Below are 26576 nucleotides of genomic sequence, written 5' to 3'. Positions count from 1 at the left end.
TAATTACAAGTGATACATATTAGAACAGGCTACAGAAAATATTTACATAATTGTCCTTCTCTACTTCCCGTTATTAGTTTATAATATAACAATTACACTTAAGAGATGTGAAACTGAGTTTGACTCATAAGTATAATTTTTTTTTTACTCATTAAAGTTATTATAGGGGTTTCTTTCAGCCATGGCTATCAAGAGCTCAAACATTCTGTAGTGGGAATGAATTACTGTCATTGACACAAGTAGAACTTAGACTGCCAACAGGGAATGCTTGGCAACTCTGCCGGTTATCAGACACTTTCATGTGTGCGATATACTGTGTCCCCCGTTGTGCACTGTCCTGCTATCAACCCTTATATCACTATTGTGCGATTTTGCATTTGACATGGCAGTGCAGTGTTTTTGTACTTTCTACCTTTTGTATGGTTTTTCAATTACATCCTCTTGCTTACTGGCTTCAATATTATCAATACAGAATGTATGAGCGGACAGTAGAAACAGGTAGGAACAGGTATTTGACACAACAGGATCAGTTGTGGAGATCTTATACTCTTGGGTGCTTCCTGCATTCTCCACCAAGGCACACCTTCCTAAACAACTTGCAGAAGATTATTCTGAGGAGGCACCGTCCTAAACACTTCAAGCTCTGCCAGCCCAGCCGCTAGAAGACATTTGAGGTCACTTTGTCCTTCATAGATATGGCCGGTGCTCAATCAGCAATGAACTAAGTATTCGGCATACCAAGGGGATTGCAACTGCATCAGAACCTGTTAATCTCTTTATAAATGTGGACATGGTATGCTTGCAGGGCACACTTTAAATGGGAGAGTTAACACTTAAGAGGGTAAACACCAGACAATAGAGTAACAGGAAGAAGTAGCCATTTGTGTACACACTTTTCAAATTCACATTAAGATAAATTGTTGGCCAAAATCCCAATGACACAGCAATACATATTGGCGAATATGAACCTGTTTTTATTTCAAACATCTGATCATCTCCCCATAAAAAAAAAAAAAAACACTGCAAAAATAATCCTGCTGTACTTCCATTACCACTTCAGCAAAATGGATTGAAGAATTATAATATTTGTCACATTTTAAACCTTGGCTGATGTCATGTCATCTAGGCACACATACACTAAATATACAAAAGCTACAGTCCACTCTTTCTGTGATAAGCTTTTAATAAGATTTTTTTCTTTAGTTACACCGTTAACCATCAACAACATTTCCAGAAGAAGCAGAATGTCATTTCATTGGTATTTGGTGATAATATTTACATACATTTCATTAACCAGAATATCTAAACAGAAAAAAAGCCTCCACTTTTACTACAATAGTTAAAAAATGTAAACAAGTTTTTTTAATTTATTTTTTTTGTTTTTTACACAGGGGGAGGAAACACAAAAAAACACTAGAGCAGAAAAGAAAAAGATCCCCTAAAAGAAAAATAAAGTAAAGGGCTTCTCCACCCAGATATGGACGTCTCTAGTGTACAGCTAGTTGTCACTTTACGCAAGTAAGAAAAGTCTCTTACAATGCAAATGACCTAATTTTAATTCTTTTTTTGATTAGCCCCTTTCAACCATTAGGCATCTGATACAGTTACCAATGGATCTGTAAGGTGCCAGGGGAGCCTGTCCATGTCACCATGGAAATGATCATTTAGGCAGAACCTGCGACTAACTGCTGAGACAAGGGCTGTAACCTGCTGAGAACTGTACAGACACAGGGTGCAAAAACCCTTTACTTTCCCCTGATGAATAATGAATAAAGGAATGAGATTCTCTCTACTGTATACACAGAGATATTGTGCCCTAGTGTGCAAAACAAGTGATACAAATCAACCAAAATTTCACAACAGAAAGAAAGACATAGCAATGGCAGCTAGTATTCCAAGTCTGCAGATTGATTTCTTTGTATACAATATATTGACCCAATATAAACATTTTTATTTAGTTATAACAGTAGGCAATAACAACAGAAAATTTGAAATATAAAGTGTCCACATATTACCTCAAAAGTTCAGAATTTATAGGATGAATTCAAATTTCTGCTTAAAAAGGACATGACTGGAATAAGATTTAGAATGTAGGAGACAGTCGGTTCAGTCTAGATGCCACTGTGAAGAGAAAAGAACAGGCTTGGCCTGCATTTTAAAGAGCACTGGCCATATACCTGTCTACATTTATTTTCAGTTTTCCATTTTAAAGAGTCATTATGCACAAACCAGATATTTCAGGTTTGTGTAGATGTTAATAAAGTAAATAACACACTAGCTTCTTCATATCTTGAATAATTGGCTGCACAGAACTATGTAGCAGGGTGCCCAGGTCTGGCTACCTGTTGTTGCTATTGTTCACACTCACTGGTATTATCTATAATAGATTGAGATTCTTCTGTATTAGATTGATGGAGTCTCTAGAGGGACATTTTGCATAAATTCCAGTGGCTAAGGCTATGTACAGGTTAGACTTTTGTTGTTGGAAAGGATCTTTCATGATCTTCCAATGACAAAAGACTGAAAGATGCATGAACCAGCACGGTACATACAGCACCGTCCTGCTCAATAGAGAGGGGAGGGGAAAAACAAGCACGCAGCACCATGCGATTCATGAATGATGTTGGACGGCTGTTGTACACATATAAGATTCTCGTCCAATACAAGCCCTGAAGCGATAATCGGAGGAGAATCATCAGATGTGTGTATGCAGATCAATTCTTGCCAATGCAGTCTCTAGCTAATATGATAAGACAATAGCCGCTTCCTCCCACCAGTATATACTTTTATCCTGCCCCATTCATTAAGGATTGAACATTGTCTTGACAATCATCAGCATAATAACAAAGACTTAGACTTTAGGGAATTAGAACTATGAGAAACACATATTGATACAAAGGCCATTTTGTAGGAGATACTGTACTGTATGACTGTTATCAAAGGGGAAGCCACAGACATAGGATCTGGAATAATGTCCAGATTGGGAAACCATCATCTTGTGTAGACTGGTCACATATAAAATGGTAAAAATATATATTGCAAAGGTAACTATGCTAAAACAGGGTCTACAGTAAGCCTGTACAGACTATAAATGCAGACAGTCATGGCGATCATTCTTAGCATTCATTGTTCTTACCTATAACTGGTTATATATAGACTGCCTTTTCTTTGTTCACTCTTCTGGCTCACATCAGCCATATCTAACTGTTCTAATAGATTCTAAAGATAGAAGCTTTAGCTCCTCTCTATGCCAAGGATAACTATTTATATTTTTCCCACAGGAATCCCACATGTAAAAATTTCCTGGCCATTGTGATAGAATGATTCTTATATAGCAGCCACCTTTTAAAATGCAAACCATGCCTTCCTTTTTTTTTTTAAGGAAGACGTGGTTTGCATTTTAAAAGGGGTATAAAGTAGTGGCCCATCAACCCAAAGTTATCTTATGTGGCCTTAAAATACAACTAATCGTTCCCATATGACAGGTTAACAAGTTCCAAATTCCAAAGTTCCATTACACAAGACTCAAAAAAAATGTTCTTTCTATGACACCCCTTAATTTGTGTCTCCCCCTTCCTCCATCAGAACTGCAGAACATAGTGGTAGAATTTCAGCAACAGAAGCAGTGCTGCAAATATGTCTTGCCTTTGCTTTCTAAAGTGTGGTCAGGTGCTGATTAACAAGCTACAGGCTTGTGTAATGGCATAACAATGCTTATTGCTAAACCCTTGCAACTTTAATTATTGTATATTCCACTGTGGTGCAAGCAGGCCCAACCTACATAAGTGGGGCATGTATGCCAACAAAGATACAGATAAATGAACAGAACTAGCAAATCATATTAACATCAGCCTATGGATTTAAACAGAACAAAATGAAAACTGACCAGCATTTCCTATAAAAAAAAAAAAAAAAAGTCCCAGTTAGCAAATGGTGTTAACGTAAGTAGAGCTTAAGTCAAACTGTTCCTGCTCTGCATTTGGTTACCTGAAGTTCTTGTGTCTATGGCATGTTCACTGTACGCTGTAACTAATCAACATATGGATTTGTGGATTCATTGCTGTACAATGCAACAAGTCTGTATTGCAGCTTAAAAGGTTTTGAAAGAAAAACTGCTTACATCCAACGATCTACACAGTGTGATAAGCCGATTCCAGGACAGTTATTTTGTGTAATAAATACGTCAGAAGATGGCACTGCAGGCAGTTTTACAAGCTGTATCTCTAAAGTTATCTACAGATCATCATTGTCTGCTCTTTGGCGATATTTCTAGTGATAGTAGGAAATACCAGCACTGTTTGTTTTCCTATAGGAAAGCAAAGCGGTTATTAGTCTTCGGTCATTCAGTGATCCAACATGGCAAATCACTGAGTGACATCGAAGGATGTTTGTTTAGATGCTAGAGCTTCAAGCAAAATTTTGTTTGCCCTAAACAATCCCTCTTTAAGACTGTTGATATGAACCTGAAAAGACAACAATTTTATCTCGTGCACCCTGGATATAATTATAAATATATATAAAAATATTAACAATGCTAAACATTTTTTTTTATTGCCAAGGTCAGTTTACTCAAAAAAAATATGAATTCCAGGTGGACACCAAGTGGTGGAATCATCAAATAGCTGCCAGGAGCTCCACACATTTTAAAATGTGTCAAAACAAAAACAAAGTGACTTAAGTAATTTTTTGGTAAAACTTTGGAAAAAGCGGTTTTAGAACTGACCATCCTCCATAGGGGTCAAATCAGTAACATAGCTCAGCAAACCACTTATAAGAAAAATGAATGATAAAACCAGATGAAGAAGATAATAGCAGCCAGGTGCAGGATTTTTACTTCATCAGAGGCACTACAGAATGGCAGCTGGAACCAAACTAACAATGCAATTTTTGCTTTCTATGAATTTCAATATCCTATTATTATGTCTGAAAAGTGGCACCCCATGAATTAGACTAAAAATAAAAGCAGCCTTGAATTCAACTAAGCTTTGTATTCTGTATGATTAAGCCTTAATTTAATATGCAGTTTAAAAAAATAGCAGAAATGTGGTCATTGGAAAATTGGGGGGATTTCTCAGCAGCACAAAGTTCTAGTCACAATATTACTGTAGGAAATGGATCATTGTTTAAATCCAGGATTGCTGTTGGGATGTCCTCAAGTGAAGAGACAGCTGCTGCAGTAATGTGTGAGACCTTCTGTCATTCAAACTGGTGGCTATTAATGTAGCTTTCCTCCATCTCCAAAGTACTTAAGACATGTTCTTTTTCTTGTTAATAAACACTTTGATGGCGCCTGTGAAATCCGCAGACAACAGCACTTCTGTGTGGTCAGACTTCAAAGCACCTGCAAAAGCAACAATTTATCAAAATTGGATTTGTCCAATGGAAAAGAAAATATTACAGGCCTATTCACGCCTGTGAATATTTGGTAATACATTCATGTCAAGTGTGAATGGAACCTTTTATTTTCCATTTAAAGGCTTATTAAACTGCAATATATATTTCCAATTAAGTTTTTACTTTAAGCAAGTTTAAAAAAAAAATTCAAAAATCATGCAAGTCCTACGAAGAGATCAAATAATAAAGTAGACCTCAGCTATTTCATACTGAATATTTAGTAAATAAGTTAAGTTATATTAGTTATATAAAGTTAAATAAGTTAATTGTACCTAAGCAACACCCTAAATCAGCAACTGTAAAGCCTGTTCACTACCTGTAATGGACACACAATCTTCTGTTACATATATAATTTATCTGATAAATTTAATGCTTTATGGTGGGGGCCTCCTATTATCTCAAGCCATAATAGGTAGTCTAACCTTAGATTGATCTTACAAAAAAGGAGGGTAGCTTCCAGGCACCTAAGCAAGTACCTAGGGTGTCATTAGTGGTGAGTGTGTAAATTGCAACCTTTCATTGAGGTGCTGGTGATTTAGAAGCGAGGGAGTGGACAGAAGAGACAGCAAAGCATGAATTCTCACTGTGTAGACTTCAGTGGAGCAGCTCGCCAGGAATTGGTCGAAATGGGGCAGAGCAGATATTGGGCCTACACTTTCATCAGTGAAACTGGGTGATCCAGCTAACCTGGACTGGATTTTGTTTCTCAAAGTCATTAGCTATTTGCTAGCAAATGTTTTCAATCCTAAACTAGATCTTTTCCAGGTTTGCTGGATCAACCCAGCTTTATTGATGAAAGTGTATGCTCTCTAGCCTCCGCGGGCTTTAATAAATCAGGCCTATTGTGTGGGAGTAGAGATTTTCTGGCAGGCGGGGCGGAGACTGGAAATCTTTGTTTGTTTAAATTATATCTCCAATACAAAAGTTATAGGTGAATGAAAACTGGATTTTGATTTCCAGTACAGGGTCTAAGGCGGCTACCAATAAAACAAACCAAACACCAAATACACATTAACTTATATTTATACACTACAATCAAGCATATCACTGTATTTTAAAATGGACACAAGGTAGTTGCTTAACATTGAATATTTTGGCTGGTTTTTATCTTGAATGCTTGGCCCTCCTACTAGTAAAAAATCATAGTTTCCAGCATACGCCTCCAACATTCAAAGTCTCTGTGTTCCATTGGTTGCAATTCCTCCACCTCTGAGACAAGTGCAGCCTCACACACATTGGAGCATGTGTGGGAGAACTGAGCATATTCACATAGCAACTTACTGAAGACTAAAGCCTAATAAATCTGTTTTTAAGCAATTACATAAAAGTTTTATTTAAAAATAAACCTTTTAGAAGTGAATTTTCAGACACTAGTAGATATGTAATGATTCTTGCGTAGCGTGTTCACTAAGTAATTTGTCAGTTTTCAGTGACAAGGTTAATATAGCAGAAGGCAGGACAACCAGGAAATTTAATCTGAATATTAGGAGAAATAAATTAGGATTTTAGAGAATGCACAAGAAAAACAAAAATTACAAAACCAATACCAACCAGAAGGTATGTGATCTACGGATTCGCCTTGTTCCCCCTTGTGGTCAATGTCTTGCCTCTCAGATGATGTATCTGGTGGCACCATCAAGCCAGGGTTAGGGGCAAAGATTGCTGATGTGACAACTGCATTATGTGCTGGAGAGAGAGATTATAGATTTTGATTATTACATAAAACAGTGAAAAAAGTAATGGTGATGTGCAAAATGTTGTAATCAGATGTTTACATAACTAACTACAGTAAAAATATGTTTGCCCATTCACCTTACATTGCTCACAAAGTAGAATGCAAGAAATTCTCCTCAATGGATATCTAGTGTACTCTACACAGGGAGATTAAATCCCAGCATAATTATAAAAAAAGACTAAATATAGAATAGAAAACTCGAAATAACTATAGGACTTTCTTCTAATAGAAGAAAGGATAACATTAAAAATAAAGAGTTGTAGAAACCCTAAAATAGTCAATTAACACTTAACCTTAAACAACTCCCTTTTTATGCCCTTTTAACTAGTTTATGCGTACAAGTACTTTGACACATTATAAAGGAAGAATTACACTGCTTACACAGAATTCAACTGATCTGTATTTCTCCAATCCAAGGCTATGCAATTCTCGGTTTTAAATGTAGATACACTATCCTATATAATCATTCACTTGAAAAGTTTATTAAAAATCTATTGGAATAAAAAAAACATACAGACAATTCAAAGCATCTCCCTTATAGTACCGATTTTGATAGAACTGGTCCACTAAATATGCAGAATTCCCACTACATATTAGAGCGTCAGCTACCATACCTTTTATACCCTCCCAGAAGTCATTGCGGTCTCTTCTTACAGAAGTAAACTTGCTTAGGTCATGATACGTACTCCAAATATACACATATTTGTCTTCAGAACCACTAACAATATATGTATAATCATGGCTGTAAGAAAAAACAAAAAAAAAATAACTGGATTGAACATTGTGAGTATCAAAGCAATACAGGAGAGAAAGCCATGCCCTTGCAGAAAATTACTTAGTGGGGAGCACTGAATTATGTGCAACCACTGCTCTGTTAATATGGAGTATCCAAATGGTTCTGCTTTAGGGAAAGCTACATGTGTAAAAGTTAAGTAACTTATTGATTGATTACGTGAGAAAATCTACTCCGCAATGCATTATTTGTTTTGATCATAATTTCTTACTCAAGATTGTATCTTTTAATTCATACCTAAAATATAATCAGGATTTGTTTCTGTTCAAGCAGCAAAAAAGCACTATATTCATTTTTAAAAAATGTCATGTGATTTGCACTGTGATTTTTTTTTTTTTTGACAATCAACTCAGTGTGTTTACTGTTCACATTTGGGATACCTGGTGCACTACTGTCTCATGTTGCCTAACAAAACATGAAAAAGTGGTCAAGATCAGAAAGGCAACACAAAGAAAAGAGTTATTTGAGAAAATTAAGAAAATTAAGCATGGCTACCTAATGTTTAAAAAGTAATAACTTTGAAGGAGAAGAGGAAATCACTCATTTCTGTCACAATAAAGGGTCCAAATGTAAGTATCCCAAAGCTGAAACCCACTACGAATTGAAATAGGTCAATTGACAAAACATAAACAATTGCATATTTTTTTTTTTTATCCAAGGAGCCCATGGACTCACAAGTACATTTCCTACATGTGATAGAAGACCTTGTAGGAAGTGGACATCCTAGCTTCATCATAGGAATCACAGACTTCTGTCCCATAGAACCCAGGCTTCAAAAGCCATACCTTTAAAGGCAGTGACCGAGAGAGAGGCAGGATGGCAAATCAGTAGATCCAGATGTTCTGACAGAAGCATGGTGCAACTGCCAGCAGGCAGAGCCATTGTGTGTCTGCCATCATAGGACAAATGCTTTTTTAAAAATAAACTTCCGGATTGTTGCTAAATTTTTTTACTTTATGGTTAGTTACATATCCATTCAGTCAAGGTTCCTCCAGTGGTATGCAAATCAACTCATCTATCAAGTGTATAAGGGCTTGTACACGGCACTGAGATAGCAGGAAAAAAAATAAGGCAGGGAAATGCCTTAGAAAAGGACACAATTGGCCCCAAACCCCATATAGAAGCAGAGTGGTTGGTTTCTGGATTGAATGTTTGAACCTGAAAGGAGATTCTGAAGCTTCTCCTGACAAAGGTACCCTTTAGCCTGGATCTGTGTCCAGATCCACAATTCTGAAAAATTCACTCTGCTAAATGAACAGCCTAAATGTCTTTAGTCTTAGATGACCCAAGTGTACCTCAGTAGACACAAAATATATTGTAATTCTGTTTAGCCTTTTTTGAGAACAAGACACTCATGCTAGACAGTACAAATCTCCAGTGCAGGAGAAGCACACTGCAGTCAGGAACACACCATATATATCTGCTGGAAATCTTGTGTCACCCTTCTTCTTTATCTTAACCTCCCAACCGCTAACCCTGTACTTTTTCGTGCAAAAAATATTTGGAATTGTCGATAACCCTGTACTTGTGTTCCGGCTTCTTACCTGGTCCCGCTGATCGTCCCACGTCGTTCTCCGTCCAGCGTCGGGTGCTTCTAACACAAGAAGTCGGCCGGCAGAGGAAAAAAAAAAGCCGACCGGCTTCTTGTGCGTGCGTGATGACGTCGGCGCGTGTGCGGGAAATTCAAATTCAAACTCAATCATTCATTTTGTATTGGATTGAATACAAACTCCTGTATCCAATCCAATACAAAATAATTCAAAATAAATACAAAGTATGTATTTTGAATTGGATTGGATACAGGAGTTTGTATTCAATCCAATACATAATGAGAGTTTGAATTTTGTTCTCATTTTGTATTGGATTGAATACAAAGTCCTGTATCCAATCCAATCCAAAATAATAGAAAATATATTTATGTGGTTTTGTCTATAGGTATGTGACGGACACTAGGGAGGTGTTTTAGAAAAATATATTGCTATACAGTATACCCAATTATCGCATTTTCAGTATTTTTCATTTATTTATGTATTCTTGTTTAAGCTGATTTTTGTGTTTTTCCTTTAATTTTATTAAAAGTAATTTTTTTTTTTTTTACATGATTGTGTGTTTCAAACATTTTTTATATTCATTATATCTACTAGACCCCTATTTGGACATATTTCTGTAAGTTACAGGTCTACAATTTAAAAAAAAAATTTCATGAAAACCTGTAACGCTTTTGGTACAGAAATCTAGACATCAGTGTAACGCTCAGGTGGTTAAACCAGTTCATGAACTCCAATATTTTGATAACATTTCAAAGTTTGAGAAGGGGGCTTTACCTGAAGCTTGCCTTTATCTGACTGCTGCTGTTCACACAACCCTTGTACTTCATTGATAAAGACAGGTCTCTCAGATCATATAGCCTAATTCTTGAATCATTAGAAGTCACCAAGATCTGTAATAATCAAAAAAACAAAAACCATCAAGTCAAAAATCTTAGGAATGTGTGTTCTAAGCAGGAGCTGGTGAATGGTAAGCATTTAAAGGTCACCTTATTTTCTCCAGGCAATGGCTCTATTCCAGTGATTTTTCTTCCGACCCGATTTCGGCCTCTAGTGGAACGAACATGGATTTGCGTGTGGTATTTTAAATGCTGAATAAAGAAAATAAATCTGGTGAATGACAAAGCCCCACTATAAATATACAGAATTGTAAGAGCTTATTCACACTTCTGCACTTATGACTTATTTTAATGCACTATGACCCATGTGCAGAAATGTGCTATTTGTCAGTTTACATACACCCATGGCCAAACATTTAGGCCTCTACCAGACATGCTCAAACACACCTACAACTACTTCTATTCAACTGTATGGGAGTGTTAGTGAATCAATCTGTGCAAGGGTTTTCACATGGTGGCCTTTGCATTGCAGAAAAGTTGTTTTGTTCCTCCTGTGAAGGAACAGCTGCATCGCCACCAAAAATGCAAGGGAAGAGATTGTAGCAGGATGCGCTATGGGAAGAAGGCAGGCTGGTGGAGGCAGTATGATTTAAAGGATCTGGTACTAATGTCTTGGTGCTATATACCACATGACACTTTGCGAAGTCTTGAGGAGTTATTTCATGGGAGAGAACTGATTTGGTGGCACGGGGGGTGGGGGGGGGTGGGGGGGGGGCTACACAATTTTAGGAAGGTTTAAATGTTTTGGCTGATCGGCATATATACAGTGACTCAAAAAAAAAACATTTGTTGACGCATCTGTTGACGCATGTTGCTTTTTTTTTAAAGTGCTTTTCAAAAAGGGATGGCAGCATGTCAGGGCATGGCAAACATCTTGTAATATATTTGCTTTAAATAAGAAAAGTAATTTTTTTAATAGTAAAAAGTATTAGTAAAACAATGGAAATGTTCATCAGCCCAGAGCCCTAATCAGATTGGAAAGCTGTTAAGACAGCTGGAGCTTTACCTCTGTATCATAAAAGATGCAGCGACCATCATATGTGCCAATAACAGCGTGCTTGCCATTCTGACAGAAGTTTGCAGCAGTAATGAGCTTCGTCTGCCCATCAATTTCATTCCACAAGGCAACTTTTTTGTCAGGAATGTTCCAGAGTCGGAGTTTGCCATCCAAGGAACCACTCAAGAAGTATCGATCATCCTACAGAAAAGAAATACAATTTACAACCAATTGGACACTGCAGTTAATAAAAGTCAAGGTTTGAAGATGCAGCTCAGCATCCTAATTGTGTTCAATAGACAGAGCACACTTTGCATACAACACTTTTTGAGTAGGCAGATTATCCAGTAAAAACGTGCTATGCTTTAGAAAGACAAACGTAAGAAATAGATTGCAACACCAAAACTAAAAAAAAGTATAGGTGGAAGAATGAATAAATCTATTTTGCATGGAACCCACTTATAAATAAATTCAATCTTAATCTCCAGGAGAGTTCTGGCTGCTGATAAACGTAACACAGCTGCAGAAGGTCATCGGATAATAGAGCCATTCAGAGGTTCCACCTCACCATTGTCATACCCACTGAAAAAACATGACGCCACAGAGGATGCCAAGTGTTGAGTTTTTTGTGGTGTCATTTATGTGCCAAGGGGGCCAGATAAAAAAAGGTTAGTGTTATACAGGTCTGCTTTAGTGACCAGCTTTAAGGCACGGGATCTAGTACCACCTCTATCCCCTATAAGTCAATACAAAGTATGCGAAGGTAAACACAGTAAGGAACAAAGTGAATAAAGGCCATCTCTGGGATCAATTGTTTTGATTTATTCTCTGTAAGGGATGTTGTCTCTTAAATATTGTGCACACATATATGGCCAACCAGCTCACAGACTGGCTATATAAAGCAGGCATAGGAATTGTGAGCCAGTGACTTTGAAGAGGTAATTTGCCTTCATTAGTAATCCATCAATGATGGAAACTGCACTTTCACAACAATGAAACAGCACTCCCCTGATGCAACAAAACAGGAGAATCATTTCCTGAGCAATTACCAACTCTTTTATAGATACTAATAAAATGAGCTCCAGCTGAGTCTAGACAGCCACTATGCATTCAAGTGTTATAAACCTGATGTTATACACACAAACAACAACAAAACCATATTTCACAGCAATTAAATCAATGTTTTATAATAAAAAGATTAGTTTTTCAAAAACAAGCTGAAGCATTGTGGTAAAGAGGGTTATATAAAGAAGCTCTTAAAGGACAGCGGGAGGTTTTTCCTGCGTACAGTTATTGAGCACAACCTACTGACGCACATTGAATTTATACAATTTAATCTTGACAGTCCCAGATCATGACTAAGCTCCACATTTACCCGACTGAGAGATGGAGAGAAGTGCTGCATCATAAAACTCCCCAAGGAATAAAACAGAATCTTTTTCTGGATTTAATTACACAACAAATTGAACTTCAAAAGTTCAAAAGGAATTAACCCTGGAGATGAGCAAACACCTTCATCCTTGACTGAGGACCAAGAACTTCATCAGGAGTTTGAATCCTGTGCTAAATTCACTTCTTATTGACCGCTCTTTTTAATCAACAAAAAAGGTTACTTTAATCGTCTAACTTTTTTTCCAGAGGGAAAAGCCTGGCTATCATGCTTCTTTGAATCACCTGTGTTGCATGTGAATAAAACACTTATAAATATGGTGTTTGTAGGCAGCACTTTTTGAATGTTAAAAAGAAAGCTTCTTTATGCGTTTTAAAATGTTTACCTGCTTGTAAATGCTTCTTTTGAAATCAACGGAGGCATTTGCAAGCATTTTTAATTGCTTCAATTGAAAACAGAAGAGTTTGCAGGCGTTTAAAAGCATTTTAAACGCCTAGGAACGCTTACAAACTTACAAAAAGCATTAGGGTTTTTAGGCTAGTTAAAATATCTTTAAATTCATTTAAAAGTGGAATGGGTATTAAGATGTGCCTAAAGCAGTCTGTGTAGACCTAAATGATAGAAAACAAAATAGTTTTGCTTTAAGAATAAAAGCTTGTATTCTGGATTTTTTTTTTTAACACACCCTATTAATTTAATTAAAAAATAACAAATTAGAATAAAACAAATAAAAAAAATATCAGACCCTGCATTGCGATTAAATTTGCCTACTGGCCAAAGAATTTGTATTTCTAACTATCAAGTCTCCAAATAAGCACAGCCAGGTTGGTGACTAAATTCCTCTTCGCTGAGATTCAAAAGAAGAGTTTGGACAGCTTGGTGCACTCTGTGGCTGAAGAATGAAGAAACAGCAGAACACTGATGAGAACATCTCTCCCCGACCTTCCCCATTAGTACGGTAACTGAGCCTTACTAGTGCTTACCATCCCTCGGAGGTTAAACTAGTTGCATCTATTTTTTTCAAAACATAAGTTTAGCATGCATTGACGAAGGAAGTTAGCTTACCCTCGGATGGAAGGCTATTGCAGTAACAAAATCTATATGTTGGAAGCAACAAAGACACTCCCTTCTGGATATGTGCCATAGGCGAACAGTCTTGTCCATCGATGATGATAGTAAGAAATAATTCTGGGGAGAAAAGAATATCCAAGATCATGGTCATACAACATGTGCTTTCTTCAACAGGAACACTGTCTAATCAACTTTCTGATTATGTACTGCAAAGGAATAATTAACAGTAAAGGCCAGGCTAAGGCATAACTGCTATTTAACCAGAGCATTTGGACTGTTCACTATAATTAAGCATCAAAAATTACTTTTTGGGCAAAAAAGAAAGACTGTTAAATATGGTACAGACAAAAATAATGATTGTAGCCTTGTTTTATTCTGTCAGTGTATTGATTAAATACTGTACTCTTCAATACTTAATATAACGTGTTCAGCTGAATTACAGCTGATCTTTTCTTCCAGAACAGAGAATTCAGATGAGAATGTGGTCCTTGAAAATTAGGGGAGGTTATATGAGGTAAGCTTCTATTACACAGCTCCACTAAAAGTTGTTCTCTGCAGGTTAATGAGAAGCTTCCAAATGTATTTACTGTTCTATTATAGTGCTGCTCAGTTGGCTATATAGACAACATACAAACAAAAAAAGGATTCTGCACACAGAGGCTAACAATCTAATGCCTAGATGAATATAAATAAGTGGGTGGAACAATCAGTTCAGATGTCACAATAATAGATGGGATAGAATAGGTTTTTAGTATCAGGTACATTCACATGCAGCACTTCACCCATTAAATATTCGTGGACATGCTGACAATGGACAGCTCAAATTACTCAACGGTAAATGTCTTTGGCACATTTATCAACATCAGAATTGCTTCTTTAAGGTGCCCAAAATTTTTTATTTTTTAGAGAAAGAGTTGCATCATTGACTGGCTTAATCTCTCAGAGACTAATAAGCTATTTTTGTGCTTGCATTTTCTGTCTGTCTAACTGATAAAACTCCTCAATGTGATTAAATAACCGGCTTTGATATTTTTGGACTCTGACAGTAAGTGACAGACATGCTTTCTGGTGCATCAGGCAAAGCAAAATTCCAGAAATAAAAATAAAAAGCAAAACCAAGAATTATGGTGTCAAAGAGTTCTAGAGATATAAAAGGGCAAATATTAGTAATAAAAATCCTGGTGATAAAGAATAAAAAAAAAAAAAGACAAAAACAAAAAAACCCCAAAACAAAACACATGAATAATAGCATATTTCTTCATCAGTAAAAGTGTATTACAATAATGTTGTCCATAAGTTTAAAAGTAAAGGACAGTAACATATCAAAAATATCCAATGCAACCCAACTTGATGATAAAAGCCATCAACTGTGATAAGCACCTAGAAGTGAATATGAAACCACTCCGCAGAAAAAATAGTAAAAAAAAAAAAGAATTACCAGTATCTTTGCAGGTAAGGTTTTACATGCACAGATGTGTAGTGATGGATTCTGCGCAGCCAAAGTGTCTACAAAGGTGCCAGCAGTTTTACAGCACAGAGAATTAGGAAGGAAACTACCAGCCATCTGGCCTCCAGCACTAACAAATGCCAGAGTGGCCATCCTCCTTATTACTTTAATTAGTACTTCAAATAGCAATTGAAGAAGCTTTCTAAATCTGCCTGACTATCATGTTTCAAAGTGCCACATACTAAGCAAGAAGTATAAAATGCTAAACAAAAACTTTTATTAACTTGGACAACATACATTACTTGGCATCTTATTAGCCTCTTGTGTCTCAGAATTGTATAATGCAGCAGATGTTTGGAATAGATAATAGATTTTTTAAAGCCAACATTCTGAAGTCTTTTTAATGGGCCACATTAGAGGGAACTAATAGAGTTACTTAATAAAAGTGCAAAAGCATAAATACAGTAACCTATCTGTAGGTTAGGTTTCTATGCTTTCCATGGGAGAATATGCTCATTTGCATTCTTTACTAAATAAGTTTATACGAGTCGCATTCTTTACTAAATAAGTTTATACAAGTCACATTTGTTTAAAGAGTCACCATTGCTGTATCATACTGTATAAACTTACTTTAGACCAGGACAAGTCGAGAAGGTCAGCTGTGTGTCCTTTGTATTTACAGAAAGGCACCTGACGAAAAGGTGCATTTTTATCATCTGGGTCCATATCATCTGCTCCACTGTAGGCCTGCAAAATCCAAGGCAATAAATAAAGACAAAAAAATCTGCACTTGTTGAAAGTATACTGATGCAGGACAGTATACAAGAGAGAAATTCACTGGACCCCATTTATCAAAGTGTCTCGGTTTGCAATTTTTTTTTTTGTTGCTACCAATACATCTATCTTCCCAACACAACATGGAAGAAAGGAACAGAGACTGCTATGGGCAACACAAAATTGCCATTGCAGACAGTATGATGAATTTGCTCTGTTAATTTACGAAAAGAAAAAAAAAAACCTAAACATTTGAAAACTGCCAATGGGCTTTTTAAAGAGACCCTGTTGCCAACCCACTTATTTATAAATTTTAAAAGCCTCCCAAATAAACATCCACAAGTCCCAAGATCAGCAACCACCAGCAGACTCGGTCACAAAAGTGACCCATTTTAATTTTGTATTGCTACTTTCAGAGTTAGGCTTTAACTTTCAGCTAGACTAGTACAACAAAACATAAAATAGAAAGGTTGTTTTGCAGTTTTGGTAATTGTAATGTGTAAAATATCTGGGGAGTTTTGCTACATATGCTGCAATGAGGCCAGTTACTTCAAATAAAACAAAGCACTGGAATGGAAAGTGAATGGGCACAAAATGAACCGCAAGGAGAGCCCATCTTATGAAGCAGCATATTCACTGTAGAATGGTACAGCTGCAGGCATCAACATGCTTTCAGTTGGTATGAGGTTCTAAAATGCTGCCTTTGGTTTGTGCCAAACATGTCTACAGTTACTGTGCACACATAACCAGCAGTAGTCCCTAAAACATTGTTCCAGAAGGCCTAGTCTCTGACTTTATGTTCATTTTTGATAGCTATTTTGATACCTGATAGCTCTCAAGTAGGTTTCTCTTATTAACATCCAATTTGGAACATCCAATTCTAATTTCATGTGTTATTAAATGTAACAAATCCCTATTTTCAATTATTTAGATCAAAAAATTACTAAACCATGTGGATTTAGGTGTCATTTGTTAAAGTACAACAATAACCTTAACTTGTGCACCTTAGGATATATTTTTTCTTTAATTATTAACCTATATTTATAAAGCACCAACATATTATGCAGTGTTGTAAAAAATAGAGGTTGCATATGCCAAACCTGACAAGTACAAGCAATGACACAGGAAGAGGAGAAGACGACCCTGCCCAATAACCAATGTTTGTCTACTCAAAATATGTTGAAAAAAAGCAAAAGCTTCAATGTGGTGCACTTATTTCATCACAGGTCTATATCCCCTATTAAAACCACATCTTCCTTTACTAAAGTCATTAAAGTACAGCTTTGTAGCAATGTAGTGTAACAAGTTTTCCTGGAGATACATACCCCACCATCTGTATCAGATTTGGAAGAATTAAGACTTTCTTGAGATGGTGAGGGAGATACTCGCCCTGAAATTAGAAAAAATAAAACAAATTAAAATAATTGGATATTGTTCAAGCAATTAAATGTATGACCATTTACTTCTAAATAGCTACCAGAATCTTTTAGATCTTTTTAGATAGATATTTTAGCCCTATAAAAAAAGGATAATTTAGCGGCCTAAAGGAACAAAGCACATATTCATCCCAAATAATATGCATACAAATACAGTAAGAAACAGCCACCATTCATTTGTTTACATGTGTGTGTTTTTGTTAAAGTTACAGTCACTTTCAGGTGTATTTTAATACTAAATGACTGAACAAACCTAACATATACCAAGATAAGTCTTGCTTTTCAAACCGTATATAGCTTGTACTGTGGTTTTGAAACTTTGGATTAGTTGGTCCAACACCTTGGAATCTTTTATCATTTATGTATGCATTCACTTGCAGTCTATATGTAATGGGTCATTACAGAACACTGGACAGAGCCATACAAATCATTCTTTCATGCCTTTGTGGCAAAACTCACATCCTAATATTATAGGAACATTTTTTCCAAACTGCATAATGTGGGCTTAAATGATGGGTTCAATATGACTGTTGGCGAGCCTTAATGGGGGTTGCCTTTGAAATGTCAATGCAGACAAATCTAGCAGGATGACTCCATCTGGGGTTTGGATCCAAAGGAACTGGAAGGAAAGATAACACCTCCTTGAGCAGGAAGATCACATCATAACAGGTGTGAGGTATGGGGGTTGTGCATGGAAGCATCTAATTCAAAGACTTCTCCAATCATCCTGCCTGGTATATAAAACATACCTGCTATCCGATGACCCCCAAAGGAGCTTGCAGAGGACTTGCCCCTAATGCAACACTGACACCTATTGGAGAATATCAGCGGGCACCTGTGAGCAGTGTATTTCCAGAAGTGGGAGGACACCCAATTAAGGGGTGGATGCATGGGTGTTGCCAGGGGTCCTAGAGATGTATAAGAAGCGACAACAGCCACAAATCGCTCTCTTATTCTCTTATATCTCTTTGGCTTATCCTCCTATATACATCCTATGCCTCTTAGACCTCTCCTACTCTTACTCCCTCTTTCTCTCGAGCTAAGGTGAGGGGTACAGAGGACGGACTCTTTGCATAATGTATCATTTTACTTTGTCTATGTGAGCCTTATTTAGCTTATTCGGGATAATTATTGATTACTTTGGTAATTCTTTTCTCTGTTAATAAATATCTTGTTATTTAGGATCTGTGTGATTATTAAGGTAATAGAAACTTAGTAAAGATACTGGTTTTCCAGAAAAAGGATAAGAGAAACAGGAAATTTTCCTTCATTATTGGCACCCCAGAAGATTTTTCAGTCTTCTAAAAGCAGAATGTGTTTTCTCATCCAACAGAAAACTAGATAATTTACAAAAGTCTTGCCTTCTGTGTTGTACTTGATCCTCATGTTATTGAAATAATCAAAAGCATTTTTAAGAACCCAAATTCTGACAATATTGTCCTGTCCAGCTGAAGCAAGCAGTCGGCCACAGTGAGAAAATTTCATGGTCCAGACCGCTCCCTGAAATACATTTTTAAAGAATATTAGAAGATTATGGTATACACAATTTAAAGTTAGTCTTAATGATTAAAAAAAAAAAAAAAAAAAAACTTACCATATGTTCTCCACTGAGATCCTGAACCACTTTGATTTGCTCAAAGTCATAAGGACCCTTGAAACCATGAGCAGCTTTAAATTTCACAGGTCTGGTGTAGGGCATTCCTTCATCATCACTTGATGACTGGTCATCAGGGTCTGTGTGAAAAACTGTGAGGACAAAAAGATGAACAATGTAATGCACAAATAAGGAGGGCTCTGTGACATGTTGCAGTTGCTACTGCACAGTGTGAAACTCTTCCAATGTGTAGAAAAAATCAAAGTAAGCAGTTTGAGTACCAGAGAGTAGCTTGTACAACTGTGCAGGACTAGAGGTCGGCATTTAGGTTAGGATACACATTAGAACAGAGCAGATAAATTAAACAATCTATTTTAAGTTTATAAATCTAAAATTTGATAACAATTTACAGTACATTGCCTACACCTAAAACAACACTGACCTAAATGGTTCAGTATTTAGCATTATATGCACTGAACAGAGCATAAAACAATGTTACAACAGAGGACATTAAAAGAATTAACAACATTTAAGGATATCTGTCTAGTAGGAAATGCATGTGGATTTACTGACCCTCATCTCTGACACTTTTCACTTTATTTACAGCCCGCTCCCCATATTCTTCTGCCAGATGTTTTGCTCTTTTCACTTTCTTTCCTAAAAATTTCTTCAGTTGTGTCCTTGAAGCAAAAAGTCAAATGTAAGTCCATTACCAATGCAGACAAACTAAACAACTGAATATATCATCACTTTCTGTTTGGTTGAAATGGTTAAAGACACAAATGGGGGATCAATTGCTACAGATGGTAATAAAACATGGTCTAATCTTAACCAACTCTGTCCAAATCGCTATCAAAAACTCCAAAGTGTTTGGCCACAGATTAATTTAAAATTAATAATAGTAATAGGGTATATAGTGGATCACTTGTATAAAAAAGGCCAAATGGAAATATATATTTAGTTTTATCACAGACAAAATGTAAACAAAGGAATCATCAATAAAGATGTAATTATGTGACCTTTATAATATAATATCTTCAAGAATATTTATAAATTATAAAGAGAAATATCTTCAAAGATGATCATGAGTGGCTTTCCTAAAAATCTACATCCTTATAGCAGCAAGTGACATCCAAAATCAGGAGTATAGCTAGCATGAATATAGGTTAGCATGCCTTACTGCCTATGTGAAGGCAACCAACAGTGCCTATGTGAAGGCAACCAACAGTGCCTATGTGAAGGCAACCAACAGTGCCTATGTGAAGGCACCCTGTGGTGCCTAAAAAGTATAGGATAATCTAGAAGCCATAGAAAGGCAGGCTTAAGGCATTTTAACAATGTTTGGTAATAGAGCCCTAATATCTATAAAAAAATGTTTTCCTGTGAATGAATGAAATGAATGCAAGTTTTGTCAAATTAAAAAAAACAAAAAAAACATAGAAGCAAGAGGCAATAACTTGAAAATCAATTACGTTTTCTGCTTCAATTTTCCTCCATCTGTATCCGTTTGATGAGGTTGCATCTTCTCTTCATCATCAGATTGTGCAGCATCATTACTATAGTAGACAGAAAATGAGGGAAAATCCATTACACTGATATTAGACACACACACACAAAGATAATTTTGCTGCTGACAGTTCTAACCAAATAGTATTATTAAAAAAACTTGCAGCTTTGTATCTACCCCTGGCTAGAACAATTCTGGGGCAGTTTTCCTTTAATATTGGCTTAAATGAGAACTATACACAATTAAGCTATATCACTTTGATATACAGATACAGCCACAATCAACAATATATGTTTGCATGATTATGCTTTAAAATTTGCAAATGTAATAATATCTGTCCTGGCTAACTTAATGACCACAGTAACAGACTACATCAACATGATTTAGCCTTATGTTGATGGAATCAGTTTTAAATGGAGTCATTATGAAATTACCAGCAGGCGCTTTTGACCTGTAGTTGACCACAATCTGACCTAATTCATACAGGTGTTGTATTCCCACAGACTATGAAAATGCAAACTTGAAACAGCTGAATGCAAAAGCCTTCCAACAGGCCCTAAAAAGTCATCAGTACAGGACAAACTGCAATCCTCCATGAGAGCAAGGAATGAATTCATGGCATATCAGCATATCTGTTAGTGCTTAAGTGAGCTTTTTTTGTTGTCACTCTATACAAAGTAAATAAAAATGCAAAAGTAGTTTGATGCAACTTAGGAGTCCAACTGCAGGTCAGAAGTACCTGTAAATGAATTCAGATGGAACTGACCTAAGTGCCTAAAACTGATCTATGGTGCAAACCAAATGCACTTAAGTAAAGTGTAAAGTTTGGGTGATCCAGCAAACCTGGAATGGATCTGGTCCAGGATTCAAAACATTTGCTAGCAAATAACACACAATTTTAAAGAAAACCATTGTAGGTTTGCTGGATCACCCAACTTAATTGATGAAAGTGCCATCCTCTCCAGCCTCTGAGAGATTTAATAAATCAGGCTCATTAGGTCAGATTTTTTAAAGCACCCCCAGACTGGAGAAGATACACTATCATGAGTGAACCTGAGTAATCCTACAAAACTGAAATTAATTAAAATAATTTGCTACTTGGCGAATGTTTTTAATCTTGGACCAGATGCATTCAAGGTTTGCTGAATAACCCAGGTTCTTCTATCTTCACCAGACTTGGGGAGCTTTGATAAATCAAGTGCATTGTAGCCAAGATACACCAATGTTGTCATATGGCTGCTTGAGCATTGGATTGTGGATTGTGAGGGATTGTGTTCGGATATATTTTTTTAAGACCACTTTAGAGCTTAAAAATCTGTTAGAAAACATGATCTTCCACTGAGAGCAACAGAAAAGTGAAAGGGCGCACAATAGTAAAACAGACATGGTGAGGAACAGAAAAGGGAGGGTTGGGAAAGAATGTATCAAAATGATTGTTTTGTTCAAAGTTTTAGGTATTTTACTTTTAATGAAAACCTAAAATAAGATCAACATATTAAATAAGACTCCCGACATATTATCCTGCAGAACATTGTATTAGATTTGTATTAACACATAAAGGAAGCCACTCAACAGATAAATTAAATTACAAAACTCCAGTGATGACATTAGCACAAACCTAATTATGTCATATAAAGCACATAAAAAGAAAAATGACAAAGAATAACAAGAACAATCACATTTTGGAAAAAGAAAATCACCCTGAAAATATCTGGCTGTTGGGATAGAAAGGCTTACCTAAAGATGTTCCAATGCAGTAACAAGTTATTAAATCAATTTTACCCCTTCTTGCAATTAGATTAGTGACCAGGTACAAGGAAATACCTAACTACTTGAACATACAGTTAGGTCCATAAATATTTGGACAGAGACAACTTTTTTCTAATTTTGGTTCTGTACATTACCAATTTTAAATAAAACAACTCAGATGCAGTTGAACTGCAGACTTTAAGCTTTAATTCAGTGGGCTGAACAAAAAGATTGCTTAAAAATGTAGTAAACTAAAGCTTTTTTTTTTTTTTTTTTTACAAAATCACTTTATTTCAAGGGCTCAAAAGTAATTGGACAATTGATTCAAAGGCTTGTATGTGGAAGATTTTGTTGTGAACAGATAACATGCGGTCAAAGGAGCTCTCCATGCAGGTGAAACAAGCCATCCTTAAGCTGCAAAAAACAGAAAAAACCCATCTGAGAAATTGCTACAATATTATGAGTGGCAAAATCTACAGTTTGGTACATCCTGAGAAAGAAACAAAGCACTGGTGAATTCAGCAACGCCAAAAGACCTGGACATCCACAGAAGACAACAGTGGTGAATGGTCGCAGAATTATTTCCATGGTGAAGAGAAACCCCTTCACAACAGCCAACCAAGTGAACAACACTCTGCAGGAGGTAGGCGTATCTATATCCAAGTCTACCATAAAGAGAAGACTGCATGAAAGTAAATACAGAGGGTGCACTGCAAGGTGCAAGGCACTCATAAGCCTCAAGAATAGAAAGGCTAGATTGGACTTTGCTCAAAAACATCTAAAAAAGCCAGCACAGTTCTGGAAAAACATTCTATGGACAGATGAAAACAAGATCAACCTTTACCAGAATGATGGCAAGAAAAAAGTATTGAGAAGGCGTGGAACAGCTCATGATCCAAACCATACCACATCACCTGTAAAACATGGCGGAGGCAGTGTGATGGCTTGGGCGTGCATGGCTGCCAGTGGCACTGGGACACTAGTGTTTATCCATGTGACACAGGACAGAAGCATCCGAATGAATTCTGAGGTGTTCAGAGACATACAGTCTGCTCAAATCCAGCTAAATGCAGTCACATTGATTGGGAGGCGTTTCATACTACAGATGGACAATGACCCAAAACATACAGCCAAAGCAACCCAGGTGTTTACTAAAGCAAAGAAGTGGAATATTCTTGAATGGCCAAGTCAGTCACCTGATCTGAACCCAATTAAGCATGCATTTCACTTGTTGAAGAATAAACTTCCGACAGATAGACCCACAAACAAACAGCAACTGAAAGCCGGTGCAGTAAAGATCTGGCAGAGCATTAAAAAGGAGGAAACCCAGCATCTGGTGATGTCCATGAGTTCAAGACTACAGGCTGTCATTGCCAGCAAAGGGTTTTCAACCAAGTATTAGAAATGAAACATTTTACTTTTAGCTTTTTAATTTGTCCAATTACTTTTGAGCTACTGAAATGAAGTGATTGTGTTAAAAAAAAAAGGCTTTAATTCCTCACATTTTTATGCAATTTTTTTGTTCAACCCACCTAATTAAAGCTGAAAGTCGATTGTTTTATTTAAAATTAATTGTAGTAATGTACAGAACCAAAATTAGAAAAAAGTTGTCTCTGTCCAAATATTTATGGACTTAACTGTAAATCTGTCCACTTGATTACCAGCCTATATAGACTCACCAGCTAGGTACAACTTGCTAGTACAAGGTTGGACCCCATTTGCTTTCGGAACCAACAGAGATTTAACAATGTGCTGGGAACATTACTCAGGGGTTTTGATCCATATTGACATAAAAGCATCATGCAGTTGCTGTAGATTTGTCAATAGTAAATCCATAATGTGAATTTCCCATTTCGCCACATCCCAAGGGTACTCTATTGGAATGAGATCTGGTAGCTGTGTAGGCCATTTGAGTACAGTGAACTTTTTTGAGATGATTTGAGCTTTGTAATATGGCACATTATACTTCTGTAAGTCGTCATCAGGATATAGGTACACTGATCATAAAGATATGGATATGGTCAGCAACAATAACGAACAGGCTGTGGCATTAAACTATCCTCAGTGGTAAAAGGAAACCCAAAGTGTGCCAAGAAAATATTCCCCCTGAACCATTATTACAAAGTACTTTCATGTTGTGGATGACAGATCAGATTCTGTCCCTACCATCTGAATGTTGCAGAAGAATTCAAGAATCCCTATACCAGGCAACATTTATTTTAATCTTCCCTTGGTCAGTTTGGGTGAGCTAGAGGGAATTGTAGCCTCAGATGCCTGATTTTAGCTGACAAGAAGGGTATGCAGTGTTGTAACTTGCTGTAGCATATTTGCTTCAGGGTTGAACAAGTTTTGTGACTAAACATGCACTTCTGCATGCCTTCGTTGTAATGAGAGGTTTAAGACTTATAGTTGCCTTTCAATCTACAAAACATGTCTGGCGATTCCCTTCTGACCTTAAGCATAAAAATACTAGCAGATCATCAGTAAAGATTCCAGCCTGATGCTCTGTTTGAACTTCAGCAGTTTGTCCTTACATTTTTTACATACCTAAGTGAATTGTTTTGCTGCCATTTGATTTGCTAAAAAGGTATTTGTGTTAAAAAGCCCTTGTACCTAATAAAGTGGCCAGTGAGTGTAGTGTACTGTTTTTGTCAGCTACAGTGTTTCCCAATACTGGTATAGTGTAAAACAAATGCTTTTGCAGCTTCTACTCTACAAAACTGGTCAACAGATGTTTCCCAAAATACCAAAATAGAATGGGTACAGCAAATATGAAGATGTTGCCTCCTCTAGCCAGTAAAACATTAAAATATTTATAGCCATTCCTTTAGGTCCAGTATACCCAGCAAGTATAATCCTGTAGTAATATTTAACAAATATTTAACCCATCATTATTTCCAACTATATTCTTACCTACCTTGGAATCTTTTCCCAAACACTAAAACAGGAGATGTTCCCATTGCTTCTGATTCTCTGATATAAAATCACTTTCACATTACTATTCAGAAAGGTAGTAAGTAGGGGTGACTTAGAGTCCCCTTTTATAGCAATTGGTGTCAATTTCAAGCAAATATAAAAAGATTACAATGTACACCAATTTGTACAATTGATACTATTCCTATATTGCACACAGTGCTTTAGTAATTCCACAGCTCCTGCGGGAGAATAAGTAGCCGTTTTTGAGACAATGCAGATCACATGCTTTTAGTACCAATAAAACATCTCTATAGTTGTGCTAGAATTTGTGGTTTTGTAGCCAAGCCACGTTTCAGTAAATGGCACAAATTGTACTAACTGAAGATATGCCAACTAAGTGGACAAGAAGATCCTCAAAGTAAAGCACTTTAGATGCAACTTTAGTCTTATTTTTCTAGATGGAGTCTGCCAGGAATTATAGTCTTTTGTGGCTTTGAAATCTAATGCTTTATAGATACTGTTACAACAGTTAAAAGGCACTCATCAATTAAATGAAGTTTCAAACAATTAAGCAGAGCATGTCTGCACTACAAAAAACAGATTATGAGTTGGATGTGTGATTGTCTGCTAGAAACAAGAACTGCCTCATGTGAGCTTCCATTACACATTATCCTGCTACTATGAGCACTGTGGCCATTTTATATCCGCTGTATTCCATCATACAGGCAGTCATGTACCGAGGTGTGATAAACAGCGAAGCACGTCTTCAGTAACAAACCTAAGCATTACGTAAAGCCTACATGTAGGTAAGAAATATGGCTGCCCCTGGTAAAAATAACACAGTTGTACCACATATACTAAAATTACCATAATAAATCTTTCCAGCAGTAGAAATTAATGTGATCTACCCAACACTACCCTAAACTAATTTAATCAGTTATGGCATGAAGTTAATGCAGTTTTGGGGAGACATAGGGGAACTGTTGAATAGTTCTTCACTAGCTCCCCTTTAAAAATGCATCTGGTTCTTACCTGACATACTCCTTTGTTCTTCTCATGATGTGCAATGTTAATGGATTAATGCCGGTTGGAAGTTTTTCCTCTGCCAAACTCAATGGGATTTCCTCTCCAGTGTCCAAGTTTTTTATCATTACGCTGGCCAAAATCTCCTAAAAATAACAAGTCAAGATTAGTCATTTAAATTCAGAATGAGACAAAGCCATAATAATTGTAGTCCAGCTACACACAGCTAAGGGCTTGTTTAACCACCTGGGCGTTACACTGATGTCTAGATTTCTGTACCAAAAGCGTTACACTGTTTTTCATG

General features: G+C 36.5%; 1 protein-coding gene across 1 annotated transcript in view; it reads right to left on the bottom strand.

Moving 5' to 3' along the window:
* Positions 1–1165: 1165 nt before the first annotated feature.
* The window catches only part of WDR44 (WD repeat domain 44), a 55928-nt gene continuing 30517 nt past the window's right edge, over positions 1166–26576 (bottom strand). Inside the window, exons 7-20 of the mRNA XM_072431486.1 lie at positions 26282–26418; positions 20550–20633; positions 19651–19757; positions 19078–19229; positions 18845–18983; positions 17373–17437; positions 15904–16020; positions 13821–13943; positions 11375–11566; positions 10459–10560; positions 10247–10362; positions 7744–7871; positions 6946–7080; positions 1166–5341 (exon numbers count right to left, since the gene is read on the bottom strand). Of these exons, the coding sequence (XP_072287587.1) occupies positions 5247–5341; positions 6946–7080; positions 7744–7871; positions 10247–10362; positions 10459–10560; positions 11375–11566; positions 13821–13943; positions 15904–16020; positions 17373–17437; positions 18845–18983; positions 19078–19229; positions 19651–19757; positions 20550–20633; positions 26282–26418 (1692 nt within the window). The 3' untranslated portion in view covers positions 1166–5246. The remainder of the gene's footprint in view (positions 5342–6945; positions 7081–7743; positions 7872–10246; positions 10363–10458; positions 10561–11374; positions 11567–13820; positions 13944–15903; positions 16021–17372; positions 17438–18844; positions 18984–19077; positions 19230–19650; positions 19758–20549; positions 20634–26281; positions 26419–26576) is intronic.

Source organism: Pyxicephalus adspersus, chromosome Z, assembly GCF_032062135.1.
Source record: "Pyxicephalus adspersus chromosome Z, UCB_Pads_2.0, whole genome shotgun sequence".
Lineage (NCBI taxonomy): Eukaryota > Metazoa > Chordata > Amphibia > Anura > Pyxicephalidae > Pyxicephalus > Pyxicephalus adspersus.
The sequence above is the reverse complement of the archived record's forward strand: the minus strand, read 5'-3'. Positions and strand labels throughout refer to the sequence as shown.